The 19,209-nt window shown below is 42.1% G+C and overlaps 1 protein-coding gene across 2 annotated transcripts; it reads right to left on the bottom strand.

Moving 5' to 3' along the window:
* Positions 1-346: 346 nt before the first annotated feature.
* On the bottom strand, positions 347-11,329 carry LOC115418896 (complement C1q subcomponent subunit C-like). Of its 2 annotated transcripts, none has more exons than XM_030133428.1 (8): positions 11,160-11,329; positions 10,860-10,921; positions 9,578-9,751; positions 8,996-9,172; positions 3,363-3,439; positions 2,286-2,402; positions 2,095-2,175; positions 347-675 (listed from the first exon to the last, which is right to left on the bottom strand). In XM_030133428.1, the coding sequence occupies exons 3-8, from the start codon at positions 9,738-9,740 to the stop codon at positions 526-528; spliced, it is 765 nt and encodes a 254-aa protein (XP_029989288.1). In that variant the 5' UTR covers positions 9,741-9,751; positions 10,860-10,921; positions 11,160-11,329; the 3' UTR covers positions 347-525. The 2 variants fall into 2 exon arrangements, with proteins under 2 accessions (XP_029989288.1, XP_029989289.1); XM_030133429.1 differs by having other exon boundaries at positions 9,578-9,733.
* Between the last annotated feature and the right edge of the window lie 7,880 nt (positions 11,330-19,209).

Here is a 19,209-nt window from a genome sequence, read left to right as displayed (position 1 = left end):
TTTGTTTGGTGTTGCAGTGGTTATCCTTGTCAACTCACACCAAGAGGGTCCTGGAAGCTGAATACGAGTGAATTTTTTTCCCTGACAGATAGCTTCACTGTCAATGTGGTAAACAGGTTACACTAACTGCACTTTCCAAGACCATTGTTATGCAACGGGTTGATGATGAAGTTTACTGTTTTACCAGGTTGGTTAGTCATACAGGGCCATCATGTCAACTGCAGGTTTACCTCTAAACCGTATGTGTTGAAATGTCTCATTGTATGTGCCTTTGTGTATCTGTTTGTTCAATGAACCCTGTTCATAATATTAATAACAACTGAAGAGACAAGTTGGGTAGGGAGTAAAGCAAACACATCATTACAAAGTTTTATTTTGTTTTAGAAGCATTAGCACACAAATCAGAATTCAAGAAAGTTTATACGAGTGTATTTGAGGAGGTATCTTAGCTGTAGATTCCCCTCATGAGCCAGGCCTGTCTAAATGTCTCCCAATTTTAAGAACGTATGAACTGAACCTGAGAGTTTATTTATCTGAGAAGAGGAGGAAGCCGCTAAAGATTATCTGTTTATCTCGGTCATCGCGGGTGGCTGAATCTGGCTGCTGATCCCTAAAGGACTCCAGCCAAACCTTCTGTCCAACAGTCAGCTGTAAGACCACACCACCTGACAGGACCTGGAACACAATGGGACAAAACTAAGACACTAAAAGACAGTTTCTTTTATTCTCTTCACTGCTGCATTGTTACAGTCATCTGTCAATGAATCCTACCTCCCAAGTTTCCAAGACAACATGAGTGTTGAGCAGTTTTATGAGTATGTGGAAAGGCTGAAGCTGAACTCATCAGCCTGCATTTATGCATGTGAAGATATTTTCCATTTGCAGATGCTGTTCTGTGTAATTGTATCATGTGCAAATAACTGTTATATGGGGATAATTTGAGACTAACATCGTATTAATGTCCAGCTATGCACAGTAATACACTGAAGACAAATGTTTTAAGACCCTTTAACAGGACATTTCTGGATCTGCTGGACAGGGTGTCACATGGCACTGTGGGCACTTACATCAAAGTTATACAAAATTAAAGCGTCATTTCAAGAAATAGTCTCATAGTTGTAAGATTCAGATGTCATGAATTCTGACTTTAACTGAGTATTAATTTTTATGCCAACTTTACTAACTTTTACCCCCAATAGTTTAACCTAACCTACTTTTATTTCTGTGTGCCTTCCACAAAATTTAAACCAACTCCAGCGTAAATGGAAAGGACAGTAATGTCACTCATGAACAAAATACAAGATCTAACAAGACAAAAACACCATTAAAAGCAGAACAAAAAGAAAATGAAAAGACATAACACAAATAAGGTAAGACAAAACCATGAAAACAGCATAAGACATGTCTTCAGAGGTCTGGTTTTTAGAAGCATCCATGCAGCTCTATTAGAAAGTTTGTCCTTCCATTCATTGTTCTTTTTGCATTTAAAACATTTATTTTCATCAAAAGCAGACTGATGTGAAACTTTGTGGTAACTTTGTGGTAACTTTCAAGATGCTCCTTACCTGAACTTTCTGTTTAACTGCTATTATATAATAAGATGCAAATAACCATATTAGATTATTGACCCCCCTCATATTTAAAATCAATCTGAATCGTTTTTTCCAGCTTTTTCTTTATCAAAATAAATTTTTGAGTTACTTTTCTTCATACTGAATCCACTTGTCTGGTTGTTAATTGTCGTGTAGATGGTGCATACATTCAGTTTTTAGGCCCTTGGGTTTTATGTTTGAATCCATTGCTGAAGTAGAACCAGCCAGAATAAACTGGAATAACACTTTCAAATACAGACATTATATTTTAAATAGTTACATATTGAAAAAAGTTGCAGAAAATCACTGAATTCTACAGTACTACTACTACTTATTCATTGGTGAAAAGTCTGTCATTAATAGTTGTCTGCTAGTAAAACTGAGGACACATGGTTGAATTTATGGTTCTCTTTTTTTCTATGCTTTGAGTACATTTCAGAGCTTGCACTTTTGACTTTCATTGTTCTTTGGAAGTTGAATCAATAGTATAGATGAAACAGACCTGGTCATAGTTCCTGTTGTAATCACAGAATCCCAGCTTGTTTTCCAGAGCATTGCTGGCTATGTACAGACATATGCTCACCTGGAAAAAAAACACAGTTATACGCTCAAGTTTACAGTCTCCATGCATTAATTTGTTTGGTAATAAATGCAGACTAGTAGCTGTTTAAGGCAGTGCAGACACTGCAATACCTTGGCCACAGAGTGGAAGACGAAGTAATAAACTCCAGGTATCCTGCAGGTGAAGTGACCTGTGGCCGTGTTAAAGTCTACAGGTCTGTTGACCACAGTTTCCTGGTAGGTGACATTCTGAAGGACACAAACAAAATAAGATAATAACATTAAAGCATATTTTTATGCAATATATATGTAACTAGACAACAGCATATAAATGAAACACCCATAAATGGAGGTTGTTGCTAAAACAGACAAAACAGTGAAATGTCTCTATAATAAAAAATGAAGTTAAAAACAGGAACGCTGCATTTACTCCTGCCGTCCTGACACATCGGTATTCATTCATTCATTGGCGCCTGCAGCCATACGGCTTACCAGAGAGAGATAGGTAAGGTATGTACAGAAAACTCCCGTCAAATAGTGTTTATTTATTTATTTCCCTTAAATGATAGTGTTGTTATTAAAGTTAAAGTTAATATAAATAGCTTTACTGAATACTCCATTCTCTGTGATTTATATTGTTTTGTTGCTCTGTGTAAGAGACCTTTGCTGTTAAACTCAGCACCGACCATAGAATCTAATGGAAGCAGGAAATAATAAAATCAATTTCATTATTAATAAAAATATTTGTTTTATCAATATTTTTCGATGAAGTATTGGTTTCTTTAGTAAACCATGTAATAATGTGGATAATGTACAGCGAGATGGTCATTACTGTAAAATGAACATCAGTTTTATGAACTGGTCTTAGATTTAGATGCTGCAGCTAAAGTTAAAGACATGTCGCTCATATTTAACTGCTCTGTTGTATACTGGCTGTTCCAGGGTCAGTTGCTTTGAAAGTAAATAAACTACTGACCACACCCCTCTCCTGTCGGTTCCATGGATACCATAATATACAAATCCTAACATACCATGGTAAATAATAACTTTCCATTTATTTTACATGATAAATAAATGGAAATCCAAAGTGCTTGTTTCTGGCCTGGCCAAATGTGTGAGAAATTTCTGCTTATGTGTTTTGCAGGTTTTGAAATATTAATGAATGAAACCACTGAGACATCGACAAATGTATTGGAGATTTTACTGAACCTGGCGGTATGGAGGATAGATGTTACTGGTCCTGATCACAGAGAAGGCCGAGTGGGCATGTTGAAGCAAACCAGTATCTGCAAACACAAAGGACACATCAGTAAAACGCACACCGGGATTTACACGCTGCTTCATTATTGAAGAAAAGATCTCAGCATCATCATCTCCAACATCTCCACTGCTTCTAGCAGGTTGCTGGTTTGTCCTTTTGGATCTTGTATTCCTGCATAAAAGGTAGGAACTGGCAGACCCAGACCCTTTTATGCAGACTCAGAACTAGTTTTGACTTCCAAATGAATTCCTCCCTATATTTAAAGGTGGGGTATGAGATCTTAGAAGAACGGTTCGAACAAGCTACATTTTGAAAATACTCAATTCAAAAGTCCAAACCCCTTTGAGGAAGAAAATTTGTGATTTGAGAACACAGACAGCACCCTTTTGTTTGAGAGCATAGACGACACCCTTTTGTTTCATGTTCCCTGCCGAGCTAACCTGTTTAGCATTAACCAATGATGTTTTGATTATATGTTAAGATGTCTCCACCAGGTCTGACAGACTTACCTTCTTTTTCCCTTGGTGTGAACGCCCCCCTCCCTTCCTGGAGTGCGACTCCCTCCCCTTTCCCTTGAATGTAAATTCCCTTGGCTCCCTCCTGAAGTACAACCCCCTGTTTTTTTCTTTATTTCTTTGTTTGTCTTTTGTTTTTCTATTGACCGCTTTGAAGTAACTGTATAAATACCAGCTGAAAACATAGATTCAGGGTCAGACTACTGAAACAGACTCTGTCTGCATCGGTACTCTCACCGTGCTCCGGAACACTAAATAAAGCTACACTCATCGCAGCAAACTTTGAACCACGTTTTGTGATTTTTCTCAACACCTTTCTTCAGACAACCCCCCGAAACCACGCCTCCAGAGTACTGGCATGCACAATGCTTGTTCCCGAGGGTTCACGAGCACTGCACAGCAACAATTCACCGGCTCCGACCTTGGCTACGGCCCTGATCCATGCATACCTCATTCAGTCTCCTCCAACATCTCCACTCTTACAGAACAGCCCCAATTCATACCTATCTGGCTAACATTACATTTCCTAGTGATTTATGTTAGTGACAAAACAGCATACCGGAAAGTTCACCATCCTAATATAGCTAATATTGCTTAGCTCTGGCTTTGTCTTCGTTTCCTGTACAAGTGCTCCAAGCCTTGGAGAACGCACGATTTGTGCACTAAGAGGGGTACGCTAGGGGGGTGGGTGGGTGGGTGGGGTGTCCTTTTTAACCATTACCAGGTGATCTATTACCTTTTATTATAATATTATTCTCTGCATTTTGCATCTTTTCAGTGAAAAAGTGCATATTTTCTGACATTTACTGGGCTGGCTCTACTAAGATCCCAATTGCGTGGTCTAATTTACATATGCAATGTAGAATTTTGCATGTGGGGTTGAACTGCGGTTTCTGGGTGATTTATTAAGATTGCTTGGACAAATGTCAACAGGTGCAAAGTCTTGCAGACCGCCCTATTTAAATGAGGATTTTGCATGCGCTAAACTGCTCTGGAATATGCCAGTATTAATGGTAACAGTGCGCTGAATGATCCAGACACACTGAAATGTGACATTGGAGGAGTTTTGTCACAGAAGGTATTGCATGACTCATTCATTAATGTATTTTTCATTGTGTGTGTGTGTGTGTGTGTGTGTGTATGGGGGGGGGGGGGGGGGGGGTTGAATGATTGTCAGGTGCACATAATTTTGTTACACTGTAGCCAAATGTTGGTGTGTATTTTTACGTCCTCAATTATTTTGTTCTTCCGTCACTCAAAAATGTTCACACGAGGGTGAAAAATGTGTTCTCTGCATCTCATTTCATCATTTCGATTGTCTCCTAACCACAGCCATGTGTGCACAATTACGCATACAAACCGTTTGCACCTTCTTTTGAGACATGTTAACATAGACACAGTTTCTATGAGGAAAATTGCTTTCGGGTTTGAGAAATCAGTTTGTGTGTGCTAAATTAATATATTTACATTTTCTCCTCCCAGCACACGCATAACTGTGTGTAAACGCCCCAAATTGCATATTAATTGTGGCAAACGTACTAACTGGATGCAGACACGTTATTTTGCACCTTTGAAAGACACACAACCCTTAGTGCGCACTGTTAGTAAATCAGTTTGTACATTTTTTTTGCGTGTGTAATGAATTTGCACACGTTTTAATACACGCAAGCCTTTCGTAGATCCGGCCCAAAATCTCAGAGTAAATTCAAAGTTTATTTTGGCAAAACAGAGAAAACATGACTTTTTCAGAAAATTATATCACTAATTCTACCTAAAAACAGTGGTAGAGTGGTCCCTGGATCAGTGAAGGCAGCGAGCCAATTAGAAGTAGAGTAGGGCTGGTCATGGCTTCACCATCCTAGGGGAAAAAAATGGGCTATTTAGCTCAGATACTACTGAATGGTGTGCATCAGGGGGATTTAGAAGTGGGTAAAACCAGTGCTGACTGAAAAATAAGTGGGTATACTCCGTATACCCCTGTATACCCTGGACTACACCTCTGCCTAAAAACTAGTATCTCCATTCACCGTCATTTCCAAACTACATGGGTTTTACTGGTAAATCATTGTTGCAGAGGATGGCGGTGTATCCATGTGAACATACTACGGAGACTGCGGATGCATCCGAAAAAGACATTTGATTCTACTGAAAAGATGAAAAATTGCTTTTTTCCTGAATTATTTACATGTATTGATAGGATTAGTGGATCAGCAGGAATTAAACATTTTAAGTGAATAGATGCTTTTGGGCCTTTAAGGCTTAAGTATGGTTGTGGTGGCATAAATGTTTGATAATCTGTTCACCAGGAAAATAACCACAGTAAGACTTCTGACTGGTTCACATTGGAAAGAACCTATTCTTTCTGCCCCTTGTGGGTAGTTAACAGTGGGAGAGACATGGAAATAGAGAAGAGAAATTGACTTAATGCGTCACTAGGGACCTTTTCAGCTTTTTATTTTTGGATTTAGGGTATTTGGTTTTCTTTCAGGGTATTATATTCTTTTGTTCTGTTCTGTTGTTGCATTTGATGATAGTTGTTAAGGTTCATTCCCCTCCATAAAGTGAAAAAGAAGCACAACACATAATATAAGTTGACAAATTACCCAGTGCAGGGCATTGGGGGTGTGGCGGTTGCTGATAGGGTGGTGGGCCGCGGTTGGGTTCCTGGCAGCTGGTGTTGCCCCGTCATCGAAATGTGGTTCAACAAAAATCATAATAAAGACAGTAGAATATCAAGGGGAGCTTCATATACTTTATGAAGTTTCCCTTGGCAAATCAAATTTGTTCAGCACCAAGAGGTAGCCAGACTACCATTCTGCTGTCATGATGAGATAGATGGGAGCGTGAAGTTGGTTTCGTAAACGGAACCAGTTCCGAGTTCCGAAAACGGAACTGCTCCGTTTAATGAACCAGTTCCGTTTTCGGAACTCGCAACAGTTCCATTTAAGGGTCCAGTCCCGTTTAAGTCTCATGGAAGTAAGCCGTGCTCCGACCTCCATGCACCGCTTAGCGTCCTCCAAGCCCGGCTCCTGCGAGGCTTGGAGCTGCTCTAACCCGCAGTGAATCGCGAGAACAAGCTGGTCCTCCACGGACCTCGGATCTCGTTCTGAATAATGCTCTCCATCAGGTCCGACCCATAAATTAATACACATTTGCACTCCTCTGCTGTTTACATTTTCTTTAATGCTGGCGAGTATCATTTTATTTTACTTCATTAATGCCAACCCCAACTTCCACAGCGCCCGTTGTGCCCTGCACAAAGCGGGCTCCAGGCTTCTAGCGCCAGCTTGCAGACCGGTGCACTAAGCCGCTGTGACCCGGTACACCATGCCGCAGCACGGACCTCCAAGCTCCAGGCTTTTCATCAGCTACCGGCTACGTATAAATTAAATGGACCTCGGAAGTCCAGTTCGTGCTGGTTATGAATGAGCTTTCTTGGATCTGCTTATTCGGAACCAGCTCCGTTTAAGGATCATTGAACTAGTATCGTTTCCTGAACTCAGAACCAAGCCGTGCACCGACCTCCAAGCCCCGCTTTGCCATCAAAGGAGCTGGTTCCAAATAAGCCGATCCAAGAAAGCTCATTCATAACCAGCATGAACTGGACTTCTGAGGTCCGTTTAATTTATACGTAGCCGGTAGCTGATGAAAAGCCTGGAGCTTGGAGGTCCGTGCTGCGGCGTGGTGTACCGGGTCACAGCGGCTTAGTGCACCGGTCTGCAAGCTGGTGCTAGAAGCCTGGAGCCCGCTTTGTGCAGGGCACAACGGGCGCTGTGGAAGTTGGGGTTGGCATTAATGAAGTAAAATAAAATGATACTCGCCAGCATTAAAGAAAATGTAAACAACAGAGGAGTGCAAATGTGTATTAATTTATGGGTTGGACCTGATGGAGAGCATTATTCAGAACGAGATCCGTGGAGGACCGGCTTGTTCTTGCGATTCACTGCGGGTTAGAGCAGCTCCAAGCCCCGCAGGAGCCGGGCTTGGAGGACGCTAAGTGGTGCATGGAGGTCGGAGCATGGCTTACTTCCATGAGACTTAAATGGGACTGGACCCTTAAACGGAACTGGTTCCGTAAACGGAGCAGTTCCGTTTTCAGAACTCGGAACTGGTTCAGTTTACGGAACCAACTTCACGCTCCCGAGATAGATAAGTTAAAAAAAAAAAAAAAAAAAAAAGGTCCAGCTTGTATTTACAAGGCTGTAAAATTAATACTGAAAAAGAAATAACTCATAATACTGAAAAAGAAATAACTCAAACTATGAATTTTGAATGAGCTGCAGCATCTTAAACCAGCCACAATGAACATTTGAAAGATAAACAGTACCACAGTGCTTCAGTTTCAGCTTCAGAGTTTGTCATGTCTTTTATGTATTGTGATTGTCTCTCTCGACTCACCATATATTTCTTATCAGTAAGTTGTTTTTTTTTTGCTTTTTTTTTAATCAGTTACTAGAAATTTCAGGCAACTCCATTTGAATTCCAAGTGACCCACGTAGGGTCCCAACTCCAAGGTTGAAAAACACTTGTAATCTGTTAAAATTCATAAGTTAAACAAAACTAAACAAAACTTTACTGCTTTTTCTGAGTTCAGTTCCATCTGAACTATTACACTGAACAATTTAACCAAAATACAAACCCTCTAATATTAACTTAATTTATGCATGTAAGCACATTTAATAATTACATATGATGCCTTTTTTTATGGCAGTTTTTAGTATTTTTGTCTATTAATGACCCCAGAGAAAGTGAGCCATAAGGGTTTTGGAATGTTGAATCCCTCAGTGACAAAAGGCTCATTACAATGAAAAAAGTTCGAATCCACAAAAAACATCAACTAAAAGTTGGTTTGATGGCCATTACAATATTAGAAATTAAAATGCAGTTCTGTGAAAATTGTACTGATTCAATGTTTTGGGGCTTATAAACATCATTGCATTGCTTGATTTAACCTTTATGCAAAGATTCCAGGTGGAATCAACCAATGCACAAAGCTTGGATTAAGTTTTCATGTTTAAAAAAAATAAAAATAAAAAAAGGAAAATTAGGGGGTCAGAGATCCTTACTCTGGCCAAGTTTAAGCCCGTCTGGGCCGGGAGGTCCTGGATTTCCATGGTGACCTGGTGTACCTACATCTCCACGGTAACCTTTAGGACCCATGGGGCCCCACAAGCCTCGACTCCCCATCTCCCCCTTCAGCCACAGCCGGGCAGCAGTATTAACCGGACCGTCATCCATCACAGCTGGAAACAGGAAAATGAAAACACACATTGCTAAGGAACAGAAGAAAAAGTAAGTGTAGAATTCCACTGTCTGAAAAGTTGTCAATAATAGGAAAAGTAGTTATAGAGACCAACACCCTTTTTGTGCCAGGCTGCAAATTAAATTAAATTAAATTAAACACAGCAAAAGATGAAGCATGCTCGGTTGTTTTTAGATATTTTAATGTCACAAGATAATATAGGTACCAGTAAAAATGATGCAATGTTGTGAATACCCATACATTCATACCATTTACTACCTATCTACTTAATTGGAAAACAACTTCTGTTAGTTTCTCTGGACTCTGCTGTTGAAAAAAAAAACAAAAAACTGATAATGCCCAGCGGTGGACTCCGGAGACAAGAAAGAAAATCCATTTTCTTCACCTGTTTCTCCTTTTTCTCCTTTGGCCCCAGGCCATCCATCTCTGCCCGGGTCTCCTCTGGCCCCTGGGTGTCCATCTTGTCCTTTACAGCTCACGTCACATTGGCCAGTTGATAGCAGTGGGGCCCCAGCCATCAGTATAACCAACCAGTAATAATCTGCCATGGTCACAAATGCTACATTTAAGAAGTAAGAAGAGCAAGAAGATTGCGATTACAATAAAACAAAATAACAGAAGACACGTCATGTGAAATTATTTTCTTCTTGTTTTAGACACATGGCTTTAGAGGTTTGAAACCCACACAATTAAAAAGCATAATATAAATTTTCAGTTATGAATCCAGTATTTATGTACATAAAGACCCAAACATGCACCACTGACAAAAAGCATCTACTGATCTAAAATGTTTAATACCTGTTGATCCGCTAATCTCATCAATACAAAAATAATTGGTGTACAATGCAGTTTGTCATCTTTTCATGGTCATCAGATATGACCCATTTCAACATTCAGAAGCTCTGTAGTGAACGTGGAAACACTGTCATCCTCTACAACACTGATACACCAGTAAAACCCATGGAGTTTGATAAATGACAGTGGATGGAGTTTTGGAATTTTATCTGTTTTGATGTAATAACCTTTGAATTTACTCTGAGCTTTAACCAATCAGTAAATCATCAGTAAATGATGATGATCAGTATATTAAACATAGGAAAATACCTGATTTTGCTGAAAATTACAAAATTCAGAGTATTATATTATAATAAGTGTTGATCAATCACTTGGGAAAGACCCGAAAAAATTATTTGGAAGTTGTGACAAAAATAGTTGTGGGTCTTTCAGAGTTAAAAATATAATTTTCTCCACCAGAGTGTATAAAAGGTAGCTTACAAGCTAAGACATGGTTACTACAGATCACATCTGTTTGAAACAAGTAATTAAAAACTACATTTACAGGAAAATGAAGATAAAGGAATATGGATGTAAAAAGACTACTGTCACTGTAGGATAACTGTATAGGATAAATGAATGACACAACTTCAATATATTTATTCACACACAACCTAAATATGTCAGATTACATTATTGCAAGAATTAAATTGTCTCTCTTACTTTGGAGATTTGATTGATTTTCTTCAAATAAAGGTAAAAAAAATATATATGTAGGTTGATTCAGATGTTGCTAATTCTAAAGCTTCAGCACAGCAGCTGACTAAATAAGAATAATAAAAAAATCCAAACCTGGTCAGTATTTGAGCATTGAATTTTTTCCGGTAACTTACCAGCTGAACCTCAATTCGTGCTGACAGGGTTTCCTCTTCTGACAAACACGCTTAGAGCTGGACTGAAAAGAGACACCATTGTGTTTGGATGATGAAATGAAACTCATGATCTAACAAAAAATTTGATTGTCCCAAAAAATGACGATGATTAAACAATGAGCTCCAAGCGGCCATGCCTGTGATTTAACACATTTTAATTCACACAGCATAGAGGACCATAACAGTTAGAAACAGTTATATATTGGATCTTTTCATCATCCACAATGATCAGCATTTTACCATAATATAACACCAACCTACCTTCACAGTGTCACAAAGGATGAAGGACCCACAAGCAGACTCACAAGTCAAACAGAAAAGGTTCTTTACTGTGCTCTAAACAATACTGGTAAAACACAAAAACAGGATGTGTGGTGAAACACGCTCAGTACCAAACAAAGCAACAAGGGAAGGGTGTTGCTACCAGGCAGTGGCGGCTGCTCGTCTTTCAGACAGGGGAAGCTCATTGTCGGCTTACATCAAAAAAAAAAAAAAAAAAAAAGTCATGTTATTTAAACATACATTGGGCCCTCCGTTCCACTTTAAGACTAGAAGCACTCGGAGAGCGCAGACCTCCGCCAAGGCTGATCAGTGGCCCCCCCCCGTGGGCCCCCCCACGCCAAGGAGGTTATGTTTTTGCCAGGGTTTGTTTGTCTGTCTGTTTGTCCGTTAGTGTGCGACATAACTCAAAAAGTTATGGACAGATTTTGATGAAATTTTCTGGTCTGCGCCCCCCCCCGTGGGCCCCCCCACCCCCGATCACCACCAAAATTTAATCATTTCTTCCTTATCCCATTTCCAACAAACCCTGAAAATTTCATCAAAATCTGTCCATAACTTTTTGAGTTATGTTGGACACTAACGGACAGACACACAGACAGACAAACAAACAAACCCTGGCAAAAACATAACCTCCTTGGCGGAGGTAAAAATGGTCAGTAACCTTATCGTACCAAGTAGGCGTCTTTTCCAGGGACTGGACCAGTGTCCTCTCTTCTTAGATTGCCTTGGCCCAGCGTGTTGTGGGTGTAAGACTGCAGCCTTTTTAAACAAGAGATGCTCCTTTCACTCCGACCTAGCCGACAGTTTGATTGATTTAACTATCTACAAAATGACATTCAACTCGAACAAGAAATGATTAAATTATGTAACTGAAACAAGAAAACACTGAAATTATGTTAAATTGAAACAAGGAAGTACAATGAGTGTGTTTTATTTACAGTGCAAGAAATGAACGAGTAATTTCGTAGTGGTTTCTGTCTCGATTTCACAGCAGAATGTGTGACGGTACTACACTGAACTGTGTCAGTGAAGGAGCAGATCTGAAAACAGCTGTCAATCAAACGGGATTCAGCCTTTCGACTGATCCTCCAATCAGCACGTGGGATTCTGGCGTCCAGCCCGGCAGAGCTCCGCCCACAGCTCCATTCTCCCCCAGAGACGCCCGGCGTCCGGGGGCGGGACAACATCGTGGCATTTATCCAATTACTGTCCAGTTTTGAGGCAATGAAAAAAACTGTTCCACTCAGTCCCATTGAAGCCCAGAGACGCCCGCAGTCTATGGACAAATTCACTGAGCAGAGATCATATGAGGAAACAGCGCAACGGGAATGTATGAGAAGTGAACAACATCGCGTCCGTTGATTTGTGATAAAGCTGATTTGAACGAACTCATCTTTAAGATGAACGTGTTCTAACACATTTGTAGTCAGTAAAATGTCAACACAACCGTACATATTTAACCATTTAATTTTCATAATTTTAGGGGAAGCCGGGCCTCCCTTGCAGTCTATGAGAAATCGCCACTGCTGCCAGGGTACTAGACTTGACTGGGAAACTGCCTAGGGAAGCAGGCAAAGGCGAGGCACAGACAAAACACAATACAGGAAGTAAAAAACATACTGACAGGGAGTGATGGGGTAAGTGAGCTTAAATAATGAGCAGTGATGATGACAGGTGCGTGATACTAACGAGGAGCAGGCGCACTAAGTGTGAAGTGGATGTGATAGAACTTAAGTGAGTGTAAGTGAGACCCATAACCACCACTGGGAGGTACCAAGGGAACTAAAAACACAAAGGAGGGAGATAAATCTGCAGATTTAACACACAGAACATTTCACGTTACCTTTACCTAAAATAAATGCTCTAAATCTGTCTTTCTCAAATGGGGTTATGTGTACCCCAGGGGTACTTGTAAGAAGTGGTACTTTAAAGTTTTTTGGAAAAATGCATTAAATAAGTCATTGTGTACTGAATACAAAATAAATATTGAGAATTAATGCTGAAATATAAAACACAACAAATATTCTTGTAATAAAATTGACACTACTGACCTAATTTCATTTCAATATTTTTAAACATTCGAGGGCCCCCTTACCCCTGATGTCAGAATACGACTTGTCAAGCAAGTGTCAGGTAAAACTATAGACTTGTCAAAGTGAAACAACAATGCTGCAGACAACAACACACATCAAGCACCAAAGATGGCCAGGGGAGAACCTCAAAAGTTTTGCCATTATATTGAGGATTATGGATAGTGGATCTACGTCCATTAGCTGCAATACACCACGGCCACTGCGCTTGTTCTACAGGGAGACATTAGCTAACAAGTGTTGTGAAGTCAGCTCATCTCGAGTAACACCTCAGTACAAAACACAGGTGTTATGTTGGTAAATCTTGGTTGGTAAATGAGTTTTGCAGGAGGAAACTTTCTGAGTTTCGCTCTTCACAAGAAACATTATGAAAAACTTTGATAACTTGATAACTGCATTTGCCACCTTACCACCAAGAATGCCAAAGATTATCAGTGAAGCATAAGCCCATGTTTCTCACTAAAATGTCCAAAAGACTCACAGTTCATATGCAATAATATTTTGGGCTCACAGGGTAAGTTTTATTGTAAGTCATGTTGTTTAAAGCTTTGGTAACATTTTAAGAACATTTCTATTTTATATAATTGAAGATGAGTTTATTTGAGTAATGAAGGAATTATTTTTTGTTGATGAATGGTTCCTTTACTCATTAATGACCAATTAATTTTTTTTTTTCTTATCAGTGAAAACGGCACTTTTCAGTTTATAATTTGCACACAAAATATACTCATAAAGATTTGTTATTTTTTATGTATTAAAGTTAAATATATGTTGCTTGTTTAAAAAGTTTTGAAAATGGAAATAGACACCTTTGGCACAGGAACAAATTTCACCAAATTTTTTCAATCAGAATTGCTGGAGCAAGAGATGGGGGTACTTGGCTAAAAAATATATATTTCAGGGGTACTCACTGTAAAAATTTTGAGAACCACTGCTGTAAATAAAGCTGTAACATATCAGATCGTATTTAACTGGAACAACCTACTGACTCTTTAAACCCAGATTACTGGTATGTGCAGTTTTGAAAACATTCAAACAAAAATTATTCAGAAAGAAATTGTCTATAAAATCAGATTATATAAAATTTTTGTGGTGTTAAATGATAATGGTAATATTATTAGGTGATTATTTATACTTGTAAAGTAGCCCACTTAATTTACTGACTGCAATTTAAGATTAACTTGATTTAATTGTTTGTTTATTCTTGTTTATTATTTGTTGTTGTCTAACATTTTTTGTGATTTTTGATAATTATGTCTTAAATGATGCTTGAATGAATCAAAAAAGGAAAACAAATGCTGTATATTAATAAAGAAGAATCCCCATGGTAACCCTACTGATACCCATCATTAATAAAACAACTCCTGGGCTGTTTAAACAAATCAGAGGTACTATGGCGCCCTCTAGTGGTAACATGGAAGCACACACATTTGACATATGACAAAGAGCTAAAAGTGAAACTCCTAAATCTCTCACGATTTTGATCAAGTTTTATGGTTGTTTGTCGATGGCTGTATGCTCTTAAACTTTATACATTTTACTCATCAGCATCAGTTTGTTCAATGATCAATAGTATTGTAATAGCCCTGATCGAGACAGAATACAGTTCCACTGGATTCAGGTTTTATTAAAGGACTAAGCAGTCAGGAACAGAAGTAGTTGTTACAGCCACAACTTACGCTGCTAAACTTAACCAAACGGCCACACACCATGCATCTCTTTTCTTTTTCTCCCCTCTCTCTCTGTGCATGCGCGTACACAGCCAAGGCACAGGAACAAAAAAGTCATTGCCTGAACATGAATACCCACATAATGCAGACGCACAAAAACACTCTTAACATGCTTAACACAGGGTATCAACACTGCCCTCCCCTTATGAAGCCCCTCACTCTCGAGGGGTCATTGAAAAGTCCTTAAACCGCTGAGGCCTCCCTTCAGGTGATACAGGTGTATGAAAAAGGGATGCAGAAGGTTTTATCAGGTTCAATGAGTGAGGGCACCACAAGAGAAGGGGAACTCAGGGGATTCAGGACAGCAGAGGATCCAGTGTTTGTCTGTGAAAAAGGCCCCCCCTCAAATAATGGCACAGCTCTTCCTTTGTAGGGTGCCAACCTGTCCCGGTGAAGAACTACTCTCCTACCCCTAAGGGGAACCTGGACCCTATACACCACCTCACCCACCCTCTCAGTGACTTTGCAGGGGCCATCCCAATGACAGTCCAGTTTAGGGCAGTGCCCCTTCTTCCTCTTGGGAGTATAAACCCAGACCAACTCCCCCACCTGGAAGTCCCTGCCCTTACACCTTACATCATGGTTACGTTTTTGCCTCATACCAGCATTCTCCAGCTGGTCTCTGGCAAATGTATGAGCCCTCTCTAGCTGGTCCTGCAGCTTCCGAGCATGTTCCAGCCCTGGTGGGTCTACAGCAGCATCTGGTGGCCTACTGGAGGCTAGCTCTGCAGGTGTCCGGATCTCATGGTCCAGCATCAACAGAGCAGGGGTACAGTTAGTGGAGCTTTGGGCAGCAGAACGATATGCCATTAAAACAAAAGGGATATGTCTGTCCCAGTCATGCTAGTGGTCTGCAGTGAGAATGGCTAGCTGCTGCACGGTCAAATTAAATCGTTCCACTAGACCATCACTCTGCGGGTGCAATGGCGTGGTGCATGTTTTCTGTATGCCTAAATGTTCACAGAGGGCAGCAAAAACCCTAGAGTCGAAGTTCCGGCCCTGGTCACTGTGGATGACCTCTGGTGCTCCGAACTGGGTGAACATGCCCTCTGTCAGCATATCTGCCACTGTTTCAGCCTCTTGGTCTGGTAAAGCAATAGGCCTCCGGCCACTTCATACTGTGCTATACCCATTGCGCATAGCACATATTTGTTCCCTCTGTCTGTCATGCCATTATGTCCACTCCTACTCTCTCCATTGGTGCCCTCGATGCCTGCTGTTGTAGAAGGGCACGGGACTGGTCAAGCAGCCCCTTTTGTGCTGCGCACTTGTCACAGCGTCGGCAGAAGTCTTCAACATCCCATCGATGCTGACCCCAATAGAACCCCTGTCTCAGCCGGCGCAGGGTTTTGGAGCTGCCGAAGTGGCCAGAGCCAGCATCCCCATGGCAGGCCCTTAGCACAGCTTGTCTGAGAGACTGAGAGACTCTTCCCCTGTGGCTGGCTCCTTCCATGTGCACTGCAGCACCCCATCAGCAAGGCGCAGCACACTGAACTTACTCCACAGACCTTTTGCGGTTACCGACAGTCCTGACACAGCCTGCCATGGTGGCTTCTGACCACTGTGGACCCACTGTTGCACTGGCCTCAGGTCTACATCCTCCTCCTGATGTAGCTCAACAGCGTCCACCACCTGCAACATGCAGCATGTCAGCTTAGTGGTAGCCTCATCACCCAGCTGTTCTCTTTCTCTGGCATCCTTTCTGTTGCAGTAGCTGCAGCCACTCACAGCACATGGGCACCAGGACAGGGCAACAGCATTTGCATGTTGAACCCCAGACCTGTGCTCCACAGTGAGGTGACAGGACTGCAGCCCCTCAAGACAGCACGCCACCTGGCCCTCAGGTTCTCGGAATGACATCAGCCACTGGAGCGCTGCATGATCTGTCCTGATGGTGAAGGGCACGCCACACAAATAGGATCTGAAGTGCCGGGCAGTTGTAACAACCGCCAAGAGCTCCTGCCTTGTCACACAGTAACGGTGCTCACACTTACTGAAGGTGCGGCTGAAATACACCACTACCTTCAGGCCCTTTTTGTGACAGCACTGCGCCCATGCTGACATTGCTGGCATTTGTATCCAACAGAAAGGGTAAGTCTGGGTCTGGAGGGATGAGGACTGAGGCATGGATGAGAGCTTGTTGTAGGGCAGAAGAGGGGGTGAACCAATGCAGGAGAACCCTTTCACAAACCTCTTATAGTAAGAGCCCAGCCCTAGGAAACTTTTGAGCTGTGTCTGGTTACTAAGGACTGGCCAGTCACTGATGGCACGTACTTTTTCCTCAAGTCTGCTGATGCCCTCAGTGCTCACCCTATGGCCCAAAAATTCCACCTCTCTCCTCATGAAGTGGCATTTTTTGGGATGTAATTTTGGGCCGGTCGCTGCAATTTTCCCCAGCACCACCCTCAGAAAGCCTAGAGCAGCCTGGAAAGTTTTCCCAGCACATCATCCAGGTACATGACGCACTCTTGGTGGGGGACACTGTCCATAAGTCTCTCAAATGTCCCAGGGGCATTGCATAGCCCAAAGCTCAGAACCTTAAACTGCCAGTGCCCCCTTCCTGTGCTGAACACAGTCTTAGGTCACTCAGGGGACCCATGCGGACCCAGACACCAGGTCCAGTGTCTCATCCACACGCGGGATGGGGTAGCAGTCCTTCTTTGTTACCTTATTTAGCAGTCTATAGTCCACACAAAACCTCCATCTTGAGCTCCTTTTCCTGGGGACCATGACCCCGGCAGATGACCATGGACTGTCCCAGGGTTCATTGATGCCCGCCCTAAGCATAGCACAAACCTCCTGATCAGCAGCTTCCTGCTTTAGACGGCGGGGGTGCACTTTGATGGGCCGAGCCTCGCCAGTGTCGATATGGTGCTGTGCTAGGTGTGTGAGGCCCACCTCATCATCGCTGAGGGCGAAAATGCCATTGAACTCCCACAACAGCTGTCATAAACTCATTTGTTGTTGGTTGTCCAGACCAGCAGAGTTCTTTGCCCATATGTCTCTGATTGCCTCCATTCGATCCTACAGGTCCCTTGGTTGTTGATACGGAGGTGGAACCGGCAGATTAGGCAGTGCAATTTGCACCTGAGGGCTGTCTACTGCAGAACGTGCTGTTAAGCTGTGGGTGGGCACAACCTGCGACACTCGCTGTGAGGGGGAAGTCAGCTGAACACACTGTCCCCCAGGTAACATCAGCACTCCGACGCTCGGGTTTAACACACCCCGTGAATCTTAAAAAATCAAGCCCTAGGACACACGGGTCACGCATCTCAGCCTCCCACGCCGGAAAAGTCACTGCTCAATTCCCAGGTGGAAAAACAAAAGTCCCTCTGCCCCTCATTGAGGTTCTCACCAGTCACTGTTTGCAGTTCTACCAAAGTCTGTTCTCGAACGGTCCCTGCTGGAACAACGTACTAATGTGGCAGTGGACCCCAAATCCAGTAGAGTTGAGCATGACACATTACCCACCAGCACGGGGACATGGCACAAATTACCCACCTCTATCCAGCCCACTGTAACCACAGGATCAGTCTGAACTGGTGTGTTAACTCCCTCCCTCCCCACAGGTGAAAGCTGCTGTTCCCCAGTGAGTGACTGAAGGGGTCCGTGATGTCCAGGCTACACAGACCCAGCCCCGTTTCCCTGCTGACCACCCTCCTTAGGGCAACAGCGGAGTAGGTGGCCACGCTGGCCACAGCCCCAGCAAACAGGGGAGTGGCGCTTAGTATCATCCCATGGAGGATGAACTGCCTGGGTCTGTACTGTATGCACAAACTCCTCCACCCACGCTGGCCTCTGGTCCGGCATCTCAGTCACAGCAGCGACAGCGATTGAAGATGATGCTGATGGTCTGGTGGCAAAGACTGCAGACTCTCTCTCGATCGCACGATCATGAGTTTTGCCTAGGGATGCTGGATGACTAAACTGCACATGCAGGTGGTGCTGCACGATTTTGACAAAAAATAAAATCCCGATTTTTTCCTCTAAAAACTCGATTTTCAATTTCGATTTCTGGGTAAAACTACAAAAGACAACAGAAGTCAGCAAGTCATTTTTGTGAGCAGCCCACAATGCAAGGCACTGCCCCCTACCTCAAATCTGATTCAGATTAAGAAAACTTTATGGGCAATTCATATGCAGCTTACCACAGTCATCAGCCCAGACATCAGCTCACATCCAAAGTGCAATATGGCAAACATAAATAAA

This window comes from Sphaeramia orbicularis, chromosome 5, assembly GCF_902148855.1.
Source record: "Sphaeramia orbicularis chromosome 5, fSphaOr1.1, whole genome shotgun sequence".
Lineage (NCBI taxonomy): Eukaryota > Metazoa > Chordata > Actinopteri > Kurtiformes > Apogonidae > Sphaeramia > Sphaeramia orbicularis.
This window is presented reverse-complemented; position numbering and strand designations above follow the sequence as displayed.